The 22083-nt window shown below is 39.3% G+C and overlaps 1 protein-coding gene across 6 annotated transcripts in view; it reads right to left on the bottom strand.

The window, feature by feature from the left end:
- Positions 1 to 355: 355 nt before the first annotated feature.
- The window catches only part of ALPK2 (alpha kinase 2), a 99399-nt gene continuing 77671 nt past the window's right edge, over positions 356 to 22083 (bottom strand). For 5 of the 6 annotated variants that reach the window (XM_087958557.1, XM_087958555.1, XM_087958560.1 and 2 more), the window contains 2 exons: positions 13694 to 13742; positions 356 to 4892 (listed from right to left, as the gene is read on the bottom strand). In XM_087958557.1, the coding sequence (XP_087814683.1) occupies positions 4676 to 4892; positions 13694 to 13742 (266 nt within the window). In that variant the 3' untranslated portion in view covers positions 356 to 4675. The remainder of the gene's footprint in view (positions 4893 to 13693; positions 13743 to 22083) is intronic. The other variant, XM_087958559.1, reaches the window with a different exon arrangement.

Here is a 22083-nt window from a genome sequence, read left to right as displayed (position 1 = left end):
ATAAATATTGGAAATGTCATCAGATACCTGGTTCATATTACCATATGTGGTGGACATGCTCAGATGCAAAAAGATATTGGACTATAATCCACACAAGGTTGGAAAAAATGATAAAACAACACATAGACTTTAAACCTGAGATATTCTTATTGGGAATTATACTGGAAATATACAGTAAAGAATTGAAATATTTGATTGTAAATGTTTTAACAGCAGCTAGAATTGTATTTGCTAAGAATTGGAAAAATGAAAAAATACCTATGCAGGAGGAAATTATTAAGAAAATCATGGACTGTGCCGAAATGAGTAAATTGACATTTGAAATTAGAGAACAAGAAGACAAACAATTTAATATGATATGGGATTTATTTTATCAATGGTTAGATAAAAAGACATGGTAAAGAAATAGATTAGGAAGCTTCACAATAAAAGTTAATAGATTGATATAGAATACAATATAAAATATATAACCATTGGATGAATGTATAAGATTAAACTATAATGAAATTTAGAATATCTCGTATAGAATGATGGAAAAATAGTTTAGTCAAATTAATGATTAATAATTGATATTACATAAGCACGTTAGATTGATAAGGTGAGAATTTATACAACTTGTGAGTAATGGTAAAAAAAAGGATAGCACAAAAGATTGTAACCAACTGACACACTGTATGTATATAATTGAAAGATGGTGTTATGTTTTTATGTTTTGTTTGTATGTTTGTCGTAAAAAATAAAAACTTTACAAAAAAAAAATGAATTGTGCACCATCTTTCCAAGAAAAAAAGACAAAACTAAGATGGTATTTTGGAATTCTGGGATAGAGGTGGTAACTTCATGTCTTGTGAATAGATAGAATCATAAACATGGCAATGGCTTTGTAAGAATTTCATGTCCACATTCTCCAGCTTCTAGTGTGCCCTCTTACAAAGTTGGGAACTCTTGGTATACGTGATACCTAGAATATTGAATGCATTTTTGTGCAAATAGCAGTGAATGTTGTGAATGTCATTTAATTAATTGGTAGGGAAGAGATAACAACACTGAGTGGAACTGTGAATATTTTTGAGACACAACAACACAGAGTTGCACCAATGGGACACAATCCAGAAATCTCAGGAGGGTAGTGTAGATTGGAAAACCAAATAAAAATACATCAAGAAGGAGAATATTTCATAACTTTTATATGTTAACAAGAAGAGTACACAGATACAGACATGTAAGTATCAGGAGTCAAGCTCGACTTGAGAAAGTCACTATAATTTAATGGATATTTTTGATACTATGGAGAACTTTCTTAGTGTGGATGTGTCTGGTTCATGTACCTCAATCATTCATCAAATGGAGCAACATTTTAAATACCTGGTTCAAGATTAATCATTACTGGAAATTAAATAGTGAGCAATATACAAAGTATCACCATTCACATTTTTGAAAAGGGTTTGAATTGCTTAGAGTGATTTGAATCAGAAATCTGTCCATTTAGGCACTCTGCAAAAGGCATCAGTTGCAGTCAGGAATTATTGTAGATCCAGAGACAATTTCTTTGTCAGTATTGTAAATTTCTCCATATAACATAATTGACATCCCTATTTTAACTGAATCATTTTACTGCAGGCACATTTTCACTCAATCATAACTAGGATCTGTGCTTCAGTTGCTTTGAGGAAAGATTTCTTCTTATTTCCACATTTTTGTATGATTATAAGAAGAAATCATGCATCGTGCCTCTTAATATAAGATTTTGCAAGTCAAGTTCCCTTATATGATGCATTTTGAGCACCTTAGTTTTTAATATATACATTTTAATTTGTACATTTTTAAGACTGCCCATTGCAACACAGCATTCAAAAATTATAGGCATGTATTATATAATCATGTCCCAACTAGCTAATTATTTTCTTGCATCTTTTAAATTACTCATAATTGCAGTCCTCAGACTCGTTATATTTTGTGACTTACTTAGCTATTCAAAACCAAAAGGAGGAAAAAGCCCACAAAAACAAACATTTCATGTATTAATAAAATCTAGTCTTACATACATATACTTTTTATAATTGTATAATGACATTATCAACATTTAAATATTTTAACAATAGAAAAATAGTTAATTAAACATATAACTTATAAAGGCAGTCTACATTTCTAAGATTATTCCAGTCCGATTGCTGGTTATACAGCCTTTGTTCAGGTTTAGAAACATAAAGGAATTTGTTAGGCCACTGATGGGGAGGGAACCAAAAGAATCAAGATGGCAGCTAAATCTCTCCAGTTAAAGCCCTGCCCCTTTTTTTATCTGTGATGCATATAAAAAAAGGGGGGGCTGTAATTACCCAGTCATGGATGCCATTTTAACTTTTTTGATCTCCATCTACAGATATTCTGAGACATTGCGGTGCCTTTCCCGCAATGTTAAGATATGGGGAGTTCAACTCCCAGAATTCCTTAGCCCACACGAAATAACACATTTTAAAGTTGTTGAGACTGAGAAACATGGAGCCATTGTATAATTACCGGGAAGGGGTATTTTTCTAACCTTCTTGCATCAACCATTTTGTGTTCATCAAAGCAAGCGATGTCCATTGTGGTTCACCTCCTGTTAATTGAAAAGTACATAAGCATCTACAAAAGCCAATCAACCATCCAATAGAAAATTAAAAGGTGCTTTAGATATCTTTTAGTGTGTGCTTTATAGTACCACAAATCAAATGAATCAGTGTTGCTTTTAGAATACCATTATATTCAACAATTACTTGAATTCATCTGTTTTGTCCTGCACGCATACTTGTTCAATGTTGAAATAATTATCATTTTAAACCTGCAGACATACAGATATTAAAACAGCTTTCCATTGACATGTGTTTCTCTGCACATCTTTATACTTCTGAATAGCTGATTTAGTACATTCTAATAATTGTTATAGCTACAGTTGTAGCTACAGCTACAGTTGATAAGTTCAGATAGGTTTATTACCCTACATTCACAAATGAAATATTTTACTATGTCTTACTTAAGACTTTTCTGAAACTAATCAATATGATGATTGAATCTAGTTTAATATTTCTTTTACAAAAAACAACTGCTTTAAATATCAGAATGACTGATTGAATTTAATAATGAATTCGTTATCAAAGGCCATTAAATTAATGTATGCAGAGGAAACAGAAAATATTGGTAGTCTTGCCTCATATAAAGTGAAATCCTAATTAATTGGACGAAAGAATTTACAGTAACAAGTATTACTGTGCAAACCATTAAGAAAGAACAAAAACAGAGATGGTTAATATCAAAGATATACTGTATTTAACAGATGTAGTAAAATGATTTAGTCTCTTTTGAAAACAATTTAGTCTCTTTTGAGATCTGGGAAGAGTCAAAATGATGCGATATTTCTACGCTGATGTAGAAATTTTCTTTGAACTAGGAATCTCCTTCTCATCCTGAAATATGGAAACTCCATGTTTTACAGCATGTCTAGCAAGGCAAGGAGGATGTTGGTTTCATATGTTGGTTGTCAGCATCTTAGAAGTTTCTGGTTTATGACACAAAACAGGATATCAGATTGAATGGAATTTCTGTTGGGTCTAATGGGATCTCAAAGTAGTTGTTTTTTTCTAAATGGCAATTGAATTTTCTTGGTGTTTTCTTTGAAAACATTTCACTTCTCATCCAAGAAGCTTCTTCAGTTCAGAGAACTGAAATTTCAAGATTTCAAAAGAAAATATTAAGAAAGCCCAGCTGCCTTTTGGGGAAAAAAATACCCTTGGGACAACCATGATCTGGATGATTGAGAATCTCCATAGTCAGATCTAATGGGATTTACAGTATAGTTACTGCAGACATACTTTCTTCTGTGCAGCTGTTCCTACAGCTGTTGTTCTTTTTCTCTTTTCTTCATTTACATACTTGCCAGCAATGAGACAGGACGTGTCTGGACCTACTAAGTCTTACTATGCTACATTAAAGCTAGTCACAGCATCTGCAGGCACCAGGACTTGTATCCTAGGAAGTCAGGGATATGAAGTTACAAATGACAGATCCTGGAAGGTTACTCTAGCTGCCATCTGAGGTCACTGCCAATACTAGGACTCTATAAAATAACATGATCGTGGTCATGAGTTCCATGCAGCTCTCAGATCACCTGAAGATTACCACTCTGTGTTTTATAAATACAATAATTACATATTTGACATAGCTCTCAATTCCAAGTAGTGCAAAAATCAAACAAAATGCATATGAACTCCAGAGTTGTATTCCTCTTCTACATACATTTTCTTGCAATCTTTTATGTTACTCAGTGAGGCAAGCATTTAGAAAAAGCAGTAGCCGAAGATACAGCAAATCTACAAGAAGAAAAACGTGGAATATATTTATCACAAGTGTTCTGGAACACACTACATGTATGTCTCTGGTTTCGTAGCAGCTGACTTATATGGAAGGAATCCATTAAATTCAATTTTCCCCAAGTTTAGCACCTCCACCAAGAGAGGTGGTGTAAATCTTCTCTGGTCTATTTATGCAATCCACCCACATGCTGCAAAGGTTGCTTGGAAGAAGGGCCATCGTTGGCACATTGCAGAAAAATAACAAAACAAAATCAAAATAGATTTCCAAAGATGTCCTGTGGCAAAGATAAAAGTCATAAATATTTCCTTGGGGAAAAACTACAATCTCATGTTTTTTTGGAAGTCTGCGCATTGACCAATCTTTTCTTTGCCATAGTTGGATTGGATTGCACCTTGATTCGGGAGACTGCAGGCTTCTTCTGTTTCAGACCACTGTTTTGAAGGGGTTTCAGTCCTAACATCTCACAGTATTTGTTGCACAGGTGGAGAGCCTTAAACTGATCGATAAATGAGATGGAGCAATTGCCTTTGAAACCTTTGTACCTGCAAAAGGAGAGACAAGAATAAATGGATTTAAATCCTCTAGCTTCTTGTATTTTTTAAATAAATAATTCCCACTAAAATGCTTAATCTTCCTAGATTGAAATGACAAAAATGTGTGTTCTCTGTATTCGTCCACATAAGCCATTGCTGGTATCACCCTAGTGGAAAAGAATGCCATCAACTTTATCCTCAAGAAAATGGTGTTGTGTCATTGCAAGTACAATGAGTGTTGTCCTCTTATTGGGGCTACAACAGAGGTGGGCAATTACTTTTCCTAAGGGGGGGGTGTCACATGAGAAGCTTGGACTGTTGTGGGGAGCCAAACCAATAGGGTGGTGAAGTTGCAGAGGCCTCCACGAATACACGTACATACATTGGGGGGAAAATAGCACCCACCTTCAAAATAAAAAACAATTACTACCAACCTGCCTTTCATCGATAATGCACGAGTCAAAAAGAGGGCTGTGAAAATATTTACAGATCTCTCACATCCCGGACATAAACTGTTTCAACTCCTACCCTCAAAACGACGCTATAGAGCACTGCACACAGAACAACTAGACATAGGGACAGTTTTTCCCCAAACGCCATCACTCTGCTAAACAAATAATTCCCTCAACACTGTCCAACTATTTACAAAGTCTGCACTACTATTACTATTGACCTTCTCATCACTCCTTATCACCCATCCCCTCCCACTTGTGACTGTATGACTGTAATTTTGTCACTTGTATCCTTACAATCTATATTGACTGTTTCCTAGTATGATTTGATTGCTTATTGTACCCCATGACTATCATTAAGTGTTGTACCTTATGATTCTTGACTCTTCATGAATGTATCTTTTCTTTTATGTATACTGAGAGCATTTGCACCAAGACAATTTCTTTGTGTATCTAATCACACTTGGCCAATAAAGAATTCTATTCTATTCTATTCTATTCTATTCTATTCTATTCTATTCTATTCTATTCTATTCTATTCTATTCTATTCTATTCTATTCTATTCTATTCTATTCTATTCTATTCTATTCTATTCTATTCTATTCTAAAATCAATTCACACGGGCAAAACAGGACAGCCAAAGGGCTGAATGTAAAAGAAAAAATCAGCAATACATTTGACAAAGCGACTAACCAAAGGCAGTTGTTTCCTATTTTATCATTGTCTACAGTAAATGATGATGTGTCTAAAATCTGGTTGCAGAGAAACCAATCATTGCTAATATGGTGGGCTTTTTAGGGTGTATGTGTGCGTATGGTGTGTTTGTGTGTTATAAGGCCTGCTTTTCATTTCCTTCTTATCCTTGAGTTTCCTTAAGTTTCCTTGCTTTTATGTACGGCTGCATATAAGCTGGTTGTTCGAAGTTGGTCTGTAATTCATAAAAATATAAATATTGAAAATATGCCACTCTTTAAAAATGCAACATCAACCTTTTGGGAGTATTGTTTTTCAGTACAAGTAGTCCAGAGGTGATATTCAGCAGGTTCTAACCAGTTCTGGAGAACCGGTAGCGGAAATTTTGAGTAGTTTGGAGAACTGGCAAATACCACTTCTGACTGGAGATTTTACAATATCCTTCCCCACCACGACCACCAAGCCACGTCCACAGAACCAGTAATAAAAAAATTTGAATCCCACCACTGAAGTAGTCCCCAACTTACAACAGTTCATTTAGTGACCATTCAAAGTTACAACGCCCCTGAAAAAAATGACTTATGACCAGGGGTGGGATTCAAAAATCCTAGCAACCGGTTTGTTGGGTGGGCGTGGCCTACCGGAATGTCCTGTTTTCAGTTTCTGGGGCTCCAGATCCTGGGGGATGCCATTTTCACCCTCCCAAGGGTCCAGAGGCTTCCCGTGGGCCTCTGGGAGGGCAAAAACAGCATCTCCTGGGCTCTGGAGGCCCACTGGAAGCCGGAAACAGGCCCATTTCACGACTTCCGGTTTTCCTGGGAGGGCCATTTTTCGCCTTCCCAAGGGTCCAGAGAACTCCCCTGGGCTCTGGAGGCCCTCTGGAAGCTGGAAACAGGACTGCTTCTGGACTTCCAGAAATCTCTTTTTCCCCCACCTTCCAGAGCTTCCGCGCAGACCCTGCACTTACCTCCATCGAAAACAGGCCACATGGAGACTCCTGGGAGAAGTGGGGTGGGATGGGTAGGGCCAGCCGGTCGGTTGAAATAGTGGTTCGGCAAATGAGATGTAACTTTAACATCTGGTTCGCCTGAACCAGTCCAAACCGGTAGAATCCCATCCCTGCTTATGACCATTTTTCACACTTATGACCATTGCAGCATCCCTATGACCATGTGATCAAAATTCAGATGCTTGGCAGCTTTTTCATATTCATGATGGTTGCAGTATCCCAAGGTTGTGTGTGTGATCACCCTTTTGTGACTTTCTGACAAGTAAAGTCAGTGGCGAAGCCAGATTCATTTAACAACTATATTACTAATTTAAGAACTTCAGTGATTTACTTACTTAACAACTGTGGCAAGAAAAGTCATAAAAAGGGGCAAAACTCACTTAACAAATGTCTCGTTTGGCAACAGAAATTTTGGGCTCAATTTGGTGGTACCTGTATTGGTGTAAAATTCCAGAGTTCAGCATTATTCTTCCAAGCCACACTAACCAACTTACATATATAACTAACAGTGGCATCTCATTTTTATCTTGGTTAATTTTTCACTCAACCATTTCCCTTTTCCAAAAGAAGAAGTCTTTATTCAAGTATTGTGGTGAATGTTGTAAAAAACAAAAACAATAACCCTAAACCATCCAGGATTTGTGAAGAAAAAATATGGCCACTCACGTTTTTCCAAGATGAAGCTAAATCGTACTGAAATTGGGAAATCTTTTTTTGTTTGCTCTTTCCCCCCCCTTTTTCGCACACCTTCCAGGAGTGGACTTCAAAAATTTTAGCAAAGGGTTCTCTGCCCGCTTGCTGGGTGGGCGTGGCCATGGTGGGTGTGGCCTAGTCAGCCTCCTGCACCATGGTGGGGGGGGCGTTTTTGCCCTCCCCGGGCTCCGGAGGCTTTCCTCGAGCCTCTGTGAGGGTGAAAACAGCTTTCCTGGTCTCCGGAGGCTCTCTGGAAGTCGGAAACAGGCTCATTTCTGTCCTTCCCAAACTTCCGGGAGGCTTGTTTGTCACCCACTCCGAGCCTCTATGCGTGCCCTGCCCTTGCCCTGCATCCAAAATGGGCCATGTGGGGACTCCTGGGCGGGGCAGGGCGGGGCGGAGTGGGTGGGGCCAGCCAGGAGTGGGATTTGGGGGTTCTCCAAACTGCACAAAAACCTGGTTTTTGAAGCATGTGTAGTAAAAAGAAGATAAAGGGTCAAGAATATTAAGATTAAAGAATGTGAATTGAACTTCAAAGTGATTGACTGACCACCAACATAAAAGAAATGGCTTGAGGTAGTTTGGAGAGAATGAAGGAGGTTGAAACGAAGGGGAAGATGGAAAGAGATGATGAAATTTTGGAAAAAAGAGACGTGAGAAATTTGAAGAACAAAAGACAGTGTGAAGTAGTTGGTCATCTATGGAGATGGCTGAAGCAAGGCTTGCTATAATAGACCATTATGAAGAAGTATATTAACTAATTGACACACATTTGAGGACTCGTTCCAGAATACAACATAAAGAATAAATTACAGGAAAGCAGATTCTCAATGAGCATTAAGAAAAAACCTTCCAAATGGTAAATAATTCAATATTGGAACCAGTACTACAGAGAAATGGTAGCCTTCCCTTCACTTGATGTGTTGGACATTCATCAGTCAAGAGCTTCCTAGTTTTCTGCACTAAGCAGTGAGTTAGATACGGTGATCTACATGAGCTATTTTGAAATGACCTGTCTCTTACATAACTTTCACATCTGGCCTGTTTTCAGTTGGCCCTTGCAAAGAATCCATCTGTTTAGACTTAGCAGAGTGAACTTCATTGGTTATTCGGTTAACATTTCCCAACACTTGGGAAGACTCGGTGCTCAGTGTTTTAACTACTTTTTGTTGAAAAGGGGAGAACGTATGCCCTCTGCTGGAAAGAAACTTCTGTTTGGCAAGCTGTTAATTTTTCCTGCTACAAAGAGAAAAGATGCTTTAATTCACTGTTCATCAGTATTGAATTATTTCCAATTGAATTAAACCTTTAACTTCCAGGATCTTCAGCAATGGCCAATTCTGAAAGCCGAAGTCCTCAGATCGGAAAGCTGGGAAATACACTTCTACTAAATCCATTTGAGTTCAAAAGATAACATTCGAACGAGGCATTTCCATTTATATTAGAAACATTCCAATAAACTATACCAGTCCTCAAAGCAATTTAAAAAGCACCCACAGATAACAGGTGAAATAGACTAAATCTAAATTTAAATTAACAAAAGCAAATATTTTACTCCTGCAAATGAATTGCAGGAGTCTATGTCTGTTGGCCCAGGAGGAAAGGAAAAAAATATGTACATCAATGGCATAAAAATATTTGCATTCAACAACCACCAACAAAGAATTGACAGCTGGCAGTCAATGAACTGTTAATAAGAACACTTCCAAACACATCTTTCTTTATAACAGTAGGCATTGATTGCATGGAGAAGATACCTATAATGCTTCCAGTTCAGGGCTTTCAAACTTGCAGCCCGTGGGTCGGAAGCGTCACATGCTGGCCACACCCATGCCCAGTTTAGCAAAAGGGGGAGAAATCCAAATGCATCACGTGACCCCATCGTAACAATGTGAGTTTGACACCCCTGTTCTAGTTCATTAGCTGGAATGCTTTGATTCTCTGAGGTAGCCTTCTAAATGTGTTAACTACAACTCCGAATATACCTCACAATTAGCAATGCTAATGGTCTCTGACTGCTTGATTTGTAGGTCAACAATGGACATAGGTTTCCCAACAATATTTTAGATCGGGGTCCCCAACTCCCTGTCTGTGGACCAGAACTGGGCCGGGGCATGCCAGAAATAGGGCCATGCAAACAAGTTAAGCCAACCTGTGGGATGCAGGCAGCACACAAAACCAGGCCCACCTCTTTCCACGGAAGGTTGAGGGCCACTGCTCTAGATAGTTCTAAAAGTAAAGTCCAAATCCTTTTACGTAAGTAACAACCGTTGCTTGATTAGCACAACATACAAAACAAAGACACATCTAAACTCTATTTCCACACCTTGCTTAAATGTATTAATAAGCTCAATGTCTATGGAGATTCTCAGTCATCCAGGTCATAGTTGTCCCAAAGATGCTTTTTCAAGAGGCCACTGGACTTTTCTTGTTCTGTCAGATCTGAAGAAGTGTCTTGGATGAGAAACAAAATGTCTTCAAAGAAAAACAAGAAAGTCCAGTTGCCTCTTTAAAAAAGCACTTTTGGGACTATTAATGAGCTCAAAAAGATGCCACAACAGTCATAAGTGTGAAAAATGGTTATAAGTCACTTTTTTCAGTGCCACTGTAACTTTGAATGGCTACTAAATGAACTATTTTAAGTTGAGAGCTAAATGCATAGACAGATAGATTATACAGAATAGATGAAAGATAGACAGACACACACACAGACAGACAAGTAGATGATAGATAGATAGATAGATAGATAGATAGATAGATAGATAGATAGATAGATAGATAGATAGATAGATAGATAGATAGATAGATAGATGGATGGATGGATGGATGGATGACGAAGGGATGGATGATGGATGGATGGATGGACGGATGGATGATAGGTAGGTAGATAGGCAGACAGATAATAGGTGTTTGTGTGTGAGAGAGAGAGAAAGAGAGAGAGGGAGAGAGAAAGAGAGAGAGAGAGATTTGAGAGGAAAAAAATGAGCCAACAAAAGTTTGCTTCTACAATCATTTTCTGCATTCCCAGAATACTCCTGTTTGTTTAGGAAGAGATTAATAGCCTCTGGTTAATGCTGGGAATGACATACAGAATATTAATTAGAGTAATTTTCTATGATATGCTTATTGGAAATGTATAACATCAGAGAAAGGAAAATAAATATTCATGCATTATTCATAATGCCTTTGGTATGTCTGTGAATAATATGGTAAGATATTATATATAGTTCTTTAAAGATACCAGCATGGAAATGAGTCAAGGCATTTCCAGGTATCCATGGTGAAACAGCACGTTCTATGGGTTTCAGAGCTGTGTCATATGTTTCACTTTGTCATTGTGGCTTTCTGAACTCCATCAAGGACACCGGTGATTTATCAGTGCTGCTATGGTTAAGATGATGAACTAGGAATGGAGAAGTCATAAAATTGTAAGGTTGGAAGGGACCATGGAGGTCTTCTAATCCAACCCACTGCCCAAGGCAGGAATTCTTGTACCGTCTTGGACAAATGGTTGTCCAATCTTTTCTTGAAAACCTCCAATAATGGAGCATCCACAAAGCTGCTCCACTGCTTGACTGGACCTGATTTTTTGGGGGGCAATTTTTGCAGCAGCTGTTAAACAAATACTACGGTTGTTACCTAAGCACAGTGGTCATTAAGCAAATGTGGTGGTTGTTAAATAAATCAAGTTTCCTCAATGGGAATGGCTTTCTTTTTAAATTTTGCCAGAAACTGGAAGTAAATTGTAGAAACCAACCAACCAAAAATAAAAATCACACATTACAGTCCTGTGACCTCTAAAGGTGAGCCAGTTGCCAAGTGCCCAAAATATGATCATGTGACCACGGGTGTGTGTGGCCATTGTAACTTTGAAATGGGTCAGCAGTAGCTCTTGGAGGTGAGGGTCTTCAAAGGACCATTAAGCGTGTTCTTTCAGTTTCCATCCAGCAAGGATGAGTTTCTTGTGACTTCTCTACAACATCCTTTGAACCTTCCTTCTGGTTGTTTGAAAGGCAATATTACTGCCATTGCATATCGTTTAAAAAAATATTCCTATCTTCTATGTCCTGAAATTAGTTTTGTCCTTTAAATCAGTGATCCCCAACCTTTTTTACGCCGCGGCCCGGTATCCCCAACCTTTTTTATGGCGCGGCCCAGTACCGACATCAGCTGGGCACCGCCATCTTGTTTTGATGAAAAAGTGCTTCCGGTGAGCTTTCTACCCGGAAAAGCTCACCGGAAGCACTTTTTCATCAAAACAAGATGGCGGCGCCCAGCAAGCCAGCGGCCCGGTAGGACTTGTTCCACGGACCGGTACCGTTTCGCGGACCGCTGGTTGGGGACCCCTGCTTTAAATCTTCCCTGTTTTCTTATCACAGTTTGTAAGGCTGCTGCTCAGTGGTGGGATTCATTTTTTTTTTTACTGCTGGTTCTGTGGGTGTGGCTTGGTGGGCGTGGCAGGGGAAGGATACTGTAAAATCTCCAGTCAGAGGTGGCATTTGCCGGTTAAACGAATTATTCAAAATTTCCACTACTGGTTCTCCAGAACTGGTCAGAACCTGCTGAATACCACCTCTGCTGCTACTGAATCTACAATTATACAGTAATGGCAGAGACCTCGATGTAAGTTTCCATTTGATAAAATAGTTGATGAAATTGTTTAGCAAGTACACAAAACAATCTTTACAGTCAGAGGGAAAAAAATCAACTATTTTTTCCCTTGAACATTTCTGACTATCAAAATTGATCAAGAAGCCTGCTTTAATACCCCAATTTTCAAAAAAATATCTGTTTTTCATTACAATTATCATTTATCAACTAATTAAAACAAATCTGAACAGCTGTGTAGATGTGAAATGTTATTCACTCTGTAAATTTACCCCCAAAATAATGTATAATAAATATAAGACTTCAGAAACTATGATTAAATTGAAGGTTGAATGCATTTTCCCACATCCCCATCATGGTGTGTGTTCAGATTTTCAATGCACCAAGAAAACATTGCCACAATTTAAGTTTAGCCATGATTTAGGCCTATATTGATCAAGTGCTGGATATGTAAGGAACCCATAATCTGATGGTCAGAAAGATATTCGCTTATTTTCAATGAATTCAAAAAGTGTTTTGGTGGATTTAAGTTCAGACTGTTTTGTACATTCATCCCATTACAGCTTATGACCAGAGGTGGTATTCAGCGGGTTCTGACCAGTTCTGGAGAACTGGTAGCAGAAAATTTGAGTAGTTCGGAGAACCAGCAAATACTACCTCTGACTGGCCATCTATTCTCTGCCTCCCATGTCCCAGCTGATCGGCTCGGTCTTCTTTTGTTGCCCTGCACAGGAGAACGGAGCTGGGAAGCAGATTAGTGGAGTGGGGAGGAGATTTTGCAATATTCTTCCCCGCCACAAGGCCACACCCACCAAGCCACACCACGCCCACCAAGCCACGCCCACAGAACCGGTAGTAAAAAAAAAAATGAATCCCACCACTGCTTATGACCAAGTGTTTGGGTCTGTGCTGGGCTTCACATTATACATATGTTCTTGATTTTTGCATGCTTCTAAGCATTGTAGAATTCATTCTTGGATTATGAATTGAGTCGAATAATAAAACGAATTATTTTGGTTCTCTTTTTCATTGTCTTCCAAGGAAGCCTGCCAATTAAGTTACTTATCATTTCAATTAGCAGAAACATGAATCTATAAGAGAAATACAAACTCTCTTTGTGATGTGTGTATCATTACCCCCTTCCAGAAGATTTAACTTTCACCATCCATCCCATTGCCATTTTATCAACTGGTAGTTGATAGGAAAAGCTGGCTGAGATTTTGCCTGCTATTAAGAGCTGGGATAAGAAATGGATGCTGTAACCTTTCATTTTGCAGTCTGCACACCATCACAAGACTGATGCCCAACTCACAAAGCAGACCTGGGAGAAATGTGCTTTTTTTTTTTCACTCACCCTTTGGCCGGTGTTGCTATGCCAACGTCAGTTAGTTTCATTCCTACACCTGAAAAAAACAAATAGCAAGCCAGCATTACCACAAAGTAGATCAGGTAAAGAAACATTTAATACATCAATGTCATTTTAGTGGTTTTGCTACTGAACACAGATGCTATCCATCTCTTTTTATATATGATATATCAGTTGTCTAAAATATTTAATTTCTCCAGGGCAAGCAATTTGTTTTGCTCTCAGTTTAGTGCTTGGCAGAAAAAAAAAAAGCATGGAAGATGCATTACTTGGGGCGAAAAACAGAAGCCATATAAGTTATAGTTTTGGAGACTGGTGTACATCTACCTTGTTCTATACGTCCTGTCCTGGATTTTATAGAGGTGTTTTATGATTTGTGATGGCTGGATGCACTGAATAGTTTCCTTGCAATCTTATTTATAACTTTGGGAGCAAATCCATGTCTATTTGAAGACTACTGTCATGTTTTATTTACTCAATATCTTTTATTTAAGGTCCTACTGTCTAGAGCTGCTACTGAACCCAGTTTCCATGCAGTGTTGGCACTTCTCCTACAGCTTTGGCCTCCAACCTTTGCTGCTTCTGGGATCCAAGCAGGTCCTTGACTAACTTATTTTTGCCAAAACTGTATGATAGCTATCTCCATTGCCCTTATCTTTATGTTCATGCATATATTGGTTTTTCAATATGTGCTCAAAGTAGTGTCAGCTTTGGAAGGCATATTTTATTTAGAAGCTCAAAGCTGCCACATTTTAGTGCCTGGGAATTTGAGAGGGGGGATTTCATAGAGTGGTAGAAAGTTAGACTCAACAACATTCTTCTCATAAAGTTAAGGATAAGTTAACCTGCACCTGGGAAGGAGTGTCTGAAGGAATGTTGGGATGATGGTTGGTTGGGCCATGTGATGTATTGATGGGTGCAGGGGATGGGTTTGTGAATTTCAATTGGGAAGGGAAAACCAGGTACTCTCAGATTTGGGTTTTCCTAGATGTGCCAATATGACTTTTTCAATAAATCCTTACTTTGTTTCGAGTGCTGAATGAAAAGGGGAGTTTTATTGGAACGCTGACAAGTAGCTTAAGACAAGAAAATGATGAAGTGGTTAGTCTCAAAAGCATAGCCCTCTCACAGTGCCATGACTATGTCCTAAAGTCTCCAAAATACCAGAATGAAGGACAGAAAGTATGAGACCACTGCAGACAAGAGAGGCAAGGTGGAGAAGCAAGGAATGGATAAGCAGAAGAAAAAACTAGGGCAGGTTGGTTCCACAGCCCACCAACAAGACATAGCAGTCGCGCTACCGCTTGTTTCACAATAGGTAAGAAAGGAATTAACAAAGGACTATCTTGAATTTAATGCGTTATATTAAGCCACTCTAGGAATCTATCCCAAACTCATTCGCAGAATTTATTTCCATGTAAGCATGTATAACACTCCAGTGTGGTTTATTGCACACTATTTACAAGCTGCCCTGAGGAAACAGTTTGGAAGTGCAGGATCCCATTTCTAACAAACAAACAAACAATTGGCACATTTAAACTTGTTAGGTTCTTGGTTAGGTTCTTAGGTATTCTTGAAGACATTTCATTACCAGGCTAGGAAACATTATCAGTGGGTGGAAGAGAGGAATTTACTGGTTGTTTAAGTAGCCCTGCCGGTTTCAGTTGGGATGTATGTTTTTTTTTCTTGGTGATTTTATGATCACAACATTGATTCCTCTCCAATTCTTTATCTGATTCTTTGGGTTTTAGTTGCTAAAGAGGATGCATTCTAGATTTATTTGTGAGAAATATCTGCAAGAAAACAACTGTCTGGCATAAGGAAACCAAAAACAACATGATGAATTACTCAAATTACTTTCTTTATTGCTGTTTGCCTGTAGACAGGAATCTTGCCAGACTGTGTAATATATATATATATATATATATATATATATATATATATATATATATATATATATATATATATATATATATATATATATATATATATATATATATATATATATATATATATATATATATTTGTTTTCTGAGGTTCTCGCGGTATTTGTATGTGGATCTTTGTTATTCGGGTTTTCTCGCGTAAGATTCAAAGTATCTCATACGCGTTTCGATGAAGTCTCATTCATCATCTTCAGGCTTGTTTCTTGGCTCTGTGCTTCTCACTCTGAGAAGCAGAGCAAGCGAACAAGCCTGAAGATGATGAATGAGACTTCATCAGCGTTGCCTCAGATACTTTGAATCTTACGTGAGAAACCCGAATAACAAAGATCCATATATATATATATATATATATGGTGTTCGGCTTGGTTCGGGTATTTTCCCACGTCATTGTAGTTCTTTTAAAGTTGTAGCAACGTTTCAGCAGAATCTCATCTGCCATCATCAGGCTTCTGTATTGTGTCCGTCTGTGGGTCAGACTTTTACAGTGGTTTCAGATTTAAATTTGGGGCAGCCTATTGCTGTGCCAGAATGGTTTTTCTTCATCCTGATTGGTTGGGAGTCTTGGTCTGTGTTTATTGGTCTCGGAGTTTGCTGTGTTCTGCTTGATGGGTGTCTCTGATATCTTCTGTTGTTTTTGGCTCTTTTTGTATCTTGATTGGCTGGCAGCATTGTGTTACTTTAATGGAGGCCTTTAGTGCAGCTTTGGCTTCGGGTAAATGGACGGCTATCATTAGTTAGGAAGCTGGGTTTCATCTGGGTGCCTGGTTGGGGTGTGTTTGAGCTGGAGGTATCAGGGGGATCTGTTTGTGCCCAGGTGTTTGCCTGGCTTGTGCTGTGGATATTTTTTGTTTGTGAGTGCAGGCTTCCAAATGATTGACAGCCTGGTGGAATCATCTCTTCTGTTCATGCTTTCTGGTTTTTTTCAATCTCTATGGCTTCTCTGATGACTCTGTGGCTAGGGTTTTCCATAGTGGCCAGGGTTTTGGTGCCATTGAAGTTGATGCTATGACCTGTAGCTTCCATGTGTTGGACTAGTGAGGAAGTGTGTTCCAGCTTTTTGACTGCATTTTTGTGTTCATCCAGGCGGGTGCTTATTCTTCTATTGGTCTGTCCAATGTATGTGGCCGGGCATGATGCACAGGGGACTTCGTATATGCCTTGGTTTTCCAGGTCAATTTTATCTTTGGGGTTGCTAAGGATGGCTGCTATTTTTCTGTCTGTTTTGAAGGCAGTCCTGATGTGATGTCTGTGTAGTACCTTACTAATTTTGTCTGTAGTACCTCTTATGTAGGGCAGGACAGCTGTTCCATAGGTCTGTTCATCTTCTGGGTCTCTATTATGTTTCAGTGTGTTTTTGTGGATCAAGCTGGTGATTTTGCTTTTGTGGAAGCCGCTTGGCTGTCAGTACTTTAGTCAGGGTGCATAGTTCAGCCTTAATGTGTGTCTTGTCTGCCAGGCGTTTGGTTCTGGTAATTAGTGTTTTAGCCACGGAGTTTATCTGTGCTGGGTGGTGGTGGGGATTGGGGCGTTGAGGTAGCGGTTGGTGTGTGTTTTCTTCTGGTATATGGTGTGTCCTAGTGTGCCATCTGTTTTTGTAGATTAGTACATCTAGGAATGGTAGTTGTTTGTTTGTTTCTGTTTCCATGGTGAACTTGATTTTGGGGTGTGCGCTGTTTAGGTGTGTTAGGAAATTGTTTAGGTTTTCTTGTCCATGGGGCCAAATCACGAATGTGTCATCGATGTATCTTAACCATAGTTTGGGTTTGAGGATGGCATTGGCCAGGGCTCTGGATTCGAATTCTTCCATGAACAGGTTAGCAATGACAGGTGACAGTGGTGATCCCATGGGGGCTCCTTCTATTTGTTTGTATCTTTGTCCTTTGTATATGAAATATGTGTTGGTTAAGCAGTGTTCTGTTAGTTCCATGAGGTGTTTGGCTGGTTGGTATTTATTTTTGATGATTTCAAGGGTCTCTTTTATCGGGACTTGAGTGAATAGGGAAACCACGTCAAAACTTACAAGCAGATCTTCTTGCTCCACGTGTAGATCTTTGATCATTTCCAAGAAGTGGTATGAGTTTTGTACATGTGAAGCTGCTGTTTCAGCATGGGGCTGTAGCTGCTTTGCTAGGTATTTGGCTAGGTTTTGTAGTGGTGCTCCTCTGGAGCTGACTATGGGTCTGAGAGGTATGCCTTCTTTGTGTATTTTTGGGAGGCCGTATAGTTTGGGGCATCTGGAAGATTTCTCTCTGGGTATAATCGTGTGTTGGATCTCTTTGCTTATGTGGCTGGTTATAATTTAATCTGAAACCACTGTAAAAGTCTGACCCACAGACGGACACAATACAGAAGCCTGATGATGGCAGATGAGATTCTGCTGAAACGTTGCTACAACTTTAAAAGAACTACAATGACGTGGGAAAATACCCGAACCAAGCCGAACACCATACATGTAAGTACCACTGAAAACTTAAGAATATATATATATATATATATATATATATATATATATATATATATATATATATATATATATATATATATATATATAGCAAAAGACCACTCATGCATCATCACAAAATCTCCAGAACTATAAAGCCTACAAACTTGAAATTTGGCACTCCTCAGCATCAGAGTGTGTTAATAATAATATACAAAATACTAATGCTCTGATGGTCGTTTTGAAAAATTCTTTCTTAGTGATCATCAGAGCATTAGTATTTTGTATATTATTATTAACACGCTCTGATGCTGAGGAGTTCTACTCCCCCACCTGAAAAGAAATCTGTTCCAAATGCAAAACACAAGCAGAGGAGAGGAGTTTCAGTTTCATAGCAGCAACCAGCTTTAGTCCAGAACAGTTGAGCTAAGCCACGCCCAGGCTCCTTGCTGTCTCCTTCTTGCTCACACAGTAAATACTGCTTCACTTTCCAAACAGCCCTCAACTCTCTCACACACGGACAGGATGCTAGCCCGGTGAATACCAATGAATGCTGATAGGCAGAGGCAGAATTTTTTTCTTTATTTCCTTCCCCCAAAACTAAGCCCGATCACATAGTTTTGTAGCAAAGCGCGGGTGTCCAGCTAGTTATCCAATAAATGCTGTGAAGAATTAGAGAGCATATTTTCCGGGTCTTTTTCTGCATAACAATAACTCAACGTTGATTTGTCTCTTCACTCCTTCATCCTACAACTCAGCACCAGATTCCACGACAAAATAACCCAGCTCCGAGGAGACTAAGAACTTGACATTCAACTCTGAGCTACACATCTTCTCTGCCACTGAAAACATTTAAACCTCTTGATAGACTTCCACCTTCATGATAAGTGATGCTAGAGTAAACAGAAGACTCATTCCCACATCTCCTAAACCAGGATCATCCAAAGCACAGAGAATGGTGGATGCTGTATCTCTCCCACTTCAATATATTGGTTACACATAACTGTTCTGACCCATGCCCCTTTCCAACAAATCAAACACAATCCAAAGGGAACAGAAACCTTGTAATGCTTTTACAAAACAATTAGCTGTGATAAACACAAGCCTTGCCAAACTGTACGAAACTTGTCAAAAGATAACAGACAAGAAATAATCTGAAAAATAAGAATCTTCAAATACAAACTCAGGATACTGAAATGTCCATGAGGCTGTAGTTTCAAAACGTCTTTGCCTTCTGCAAAGAAGGTTAGTTTCATAGCTGGCTTTTATCTTCTTGAAGGGGGGGGCATTCCCTTGCAGCCTTACTCCCGAGTTGCCCGTGCTGTTGTAACTGCTCTTTCCTATGAGCAATCCTGCGTGCATGCACACTTGGCACAGGCTCCTCGGGAACCTCCTCATCACTGCTGCCAGCCCCCACAATCTCTGAAGGCAGATGGTCCTGGCCCCTCATCTGAGTCCTCACTCTCCTCAGCTGCCCGCACCTGCAGCCAGCTAACCACAACAATAACAATAACACTTATGCACACCCCCTACAGACCTCTTAGGAAAGGGGTGAGGTCAATAGTAGACAGTCTAAGGTTAAAGTTTTTGGGGTTTGGGGAAGAAACTACAGAGTCGGGTAGAGTATTCCAGACATTGACCACCATCTTAATTAGAAATGGCCGGTGGAAAGTCGTATATATTTCCTGCTAAAATCATGAGTAAAACTAATATTCCATGACAGTGTTCAAGGTTAACTAAATTGAGTTCACAATGCTATCATATTAGTGTTTGATCCTTTGTGGATGTTGAATGGCCGCATTTGTTATATTGGTTTGCACTAACACATCAGAGCAGTCCAAATGAGCTTCATGACTATAAAAAATGTTTTTTGGCCTAATAGCATCTATTTATTTATTTTTTATTTATTTATTTTTGTCAATTGCTTACAATAGGTATAAGTAAAAACATAGTTATTAATACATGGATTCATATAAGAAAAATAAAAATATATAAAAGAAACAATAGGACAGGGACGGTAGGCACGTTGGTGCATTGCACGCCTACAGACCTCTTAGGAAAGGGGTGAGGTCAATAGTAGACAGTCTAAGGTTAAAGTTTTTGGGGTTTGGGAAAAAACCACAGAGTCAGGTAGAGCATTTCAGACATTGACCACTCTGTTGCTGAAGTCGTATTTCCTGCAATCAAGTTTGGTGCAGTTAACCTTGAGTTTGTATCTATTGTTTGCTCTTTTGTTTTTATGGTTGAAGCTGAAGTATTCATTGATTGGTAGGACATTGCAATGTATGATTTTATATACTATACTTAGATCGGACCGAAGGCGGTGTAGTTCTAGGTTTTCTAGGTCTAGAATTTCGAGTCTGGTGGCATAAGGTATTCTGCAACGAGTAGAGGAGTGGAGAACTCTTCTTGTGAAATATTTCTGTACTTTCTCAACTGTGCTAATATCAGATACGTAATGTGGGTTCCAGACTGATGAGCTGTATTTGAGTATTGGTCTAGCAAATGTTTTGTATGCTCTAGTTATTAGTGTAATATTATCAGAGAAAAAGCTACGTAAGATTAGGTTAACAACTCTTAACGATTTTTTGGCTATGTAGTTACAGTGGGCTCTATTTCCCCATGTTTTCACAAAACTCCATCTCTTGTGACCTGGTAAGGTTGTGTGTGTGCGGGTGTGTGTGTGTGTTCACAGCTTATGTTACCATGGGCTGCTTTTGTCCCACTACAGACCACCAACCATTTCTGAAGGGCAAATAGAATATGGGATGAGATCTTCTACTGGTACTTAGTGCATCAAGAAGACAGGCCCTAACCTGTCTTTTCCTGCTATATCAAAACAAATGTTTTCTGATTTGTTGGCTCAGTGGGTGTTATCCAGTTTGGCCCTGTCCTAACTTTCATTGTAACCAAGACCTCCATGCCAGCTGGTTACTATGCTTAGAGCAGGGGTCCCCCACCCCTGGGCCACATGAGTGGTGGGGAAGCACATGCCTGCATGAAGCTTCACTTGCGTGAGTGGAGGGTACACATACCTGCCGCTCGAACAAATGGAGTTGTACACATGCACATGCACCTGCCTCCCTCCCCACTCCTCTCTTTCTCTCTCACACACACACACCCAACCCCAGGCCACCAAGTGTTCTGTCCCAAACCCTTTTCCAATAAGACAAACAATAACCAAAGGGAACAGAAACCTTTTAATGAGTCTTACGAATCCCCAGTTAAAAGGCTGCTGCAAACTAATTAACTTTGATAACAAAAACCTTGCCAAAACTGTGCAAGACTGCTAAGAATCACAGATAAGAAATATTTTACAACACAAGAGTCTTCAAATACCAAATTAAGATACTGGAATGTCCACGAGGCTGAGTTTCAAAACGTCTTTGCTTTCTGCAAAGAACGTTCGCTTCACAGCTGGCTTTTATCTTCTTGAAGGAGGGGTCATTCCCTTGCAGCCTTACTTCCGAGTTGCCTGTGCTGTTGTAGCTGCTCTTTCCTGCGAGCAATCCTGCACGCATGCGCACTTGGCACAGGCTCCTTGGGACCTCTTCATCGCTGCTGCCATCCCCCACAATCTCTGAAGGCAGCGTCCACTCCCTAATGGTCCTGGCCCCTCATCTGAGTCCTCGCTCTCCTCAGCCATCCGCACCTGCTGCCAGCTAACCACAACACCAAGTTAGAAAAGTTGGGGATTGCTGCTTTAAAGGAACTCCCTGTCCTGCCCTCTATGGCTCCTTTTTCTCCCACCAGTTCATCACTGGAACAGTTGAAAACTATTTTTAAGAGGTTCTCTGATGAAATAGGTAAAGAATTCTGCCACTTTCCCTTTATCGGGAGGAAAACTGGTAACCTCTGCTATTGTCTATATTTCCTGACCAGTAGAGCCAGGAATTCACCAATCAGGACTGTGGTAAATGTGGTCCAACAAACAACCTGACATTCAGAAAGGGATTTCCAGGTGATTTATATATAGGAGACGAGCAGCTTAA

The sequence above is a fragment of the Notechis scutatus genome, chromosome 2 (assembly GCF_049901735.1).
Source record: "Notechis scutatus isolate UNSWTSFEM ecotype Mainland chromosome 2, rNotScu1.2, whole genome shotgun sequence".
NCBI classification, from domain to species: domain Eukaryota; kingdom Metazoa; phylum Chordata; class Lepidosauria; order Squamata; family Elapidae; genus Notechis; species Notechis scutatus.
Note: the sequence above shows the minus strand (reverse complement) of the source record. Positions and strands in the feature narration are given on the sequence as shown.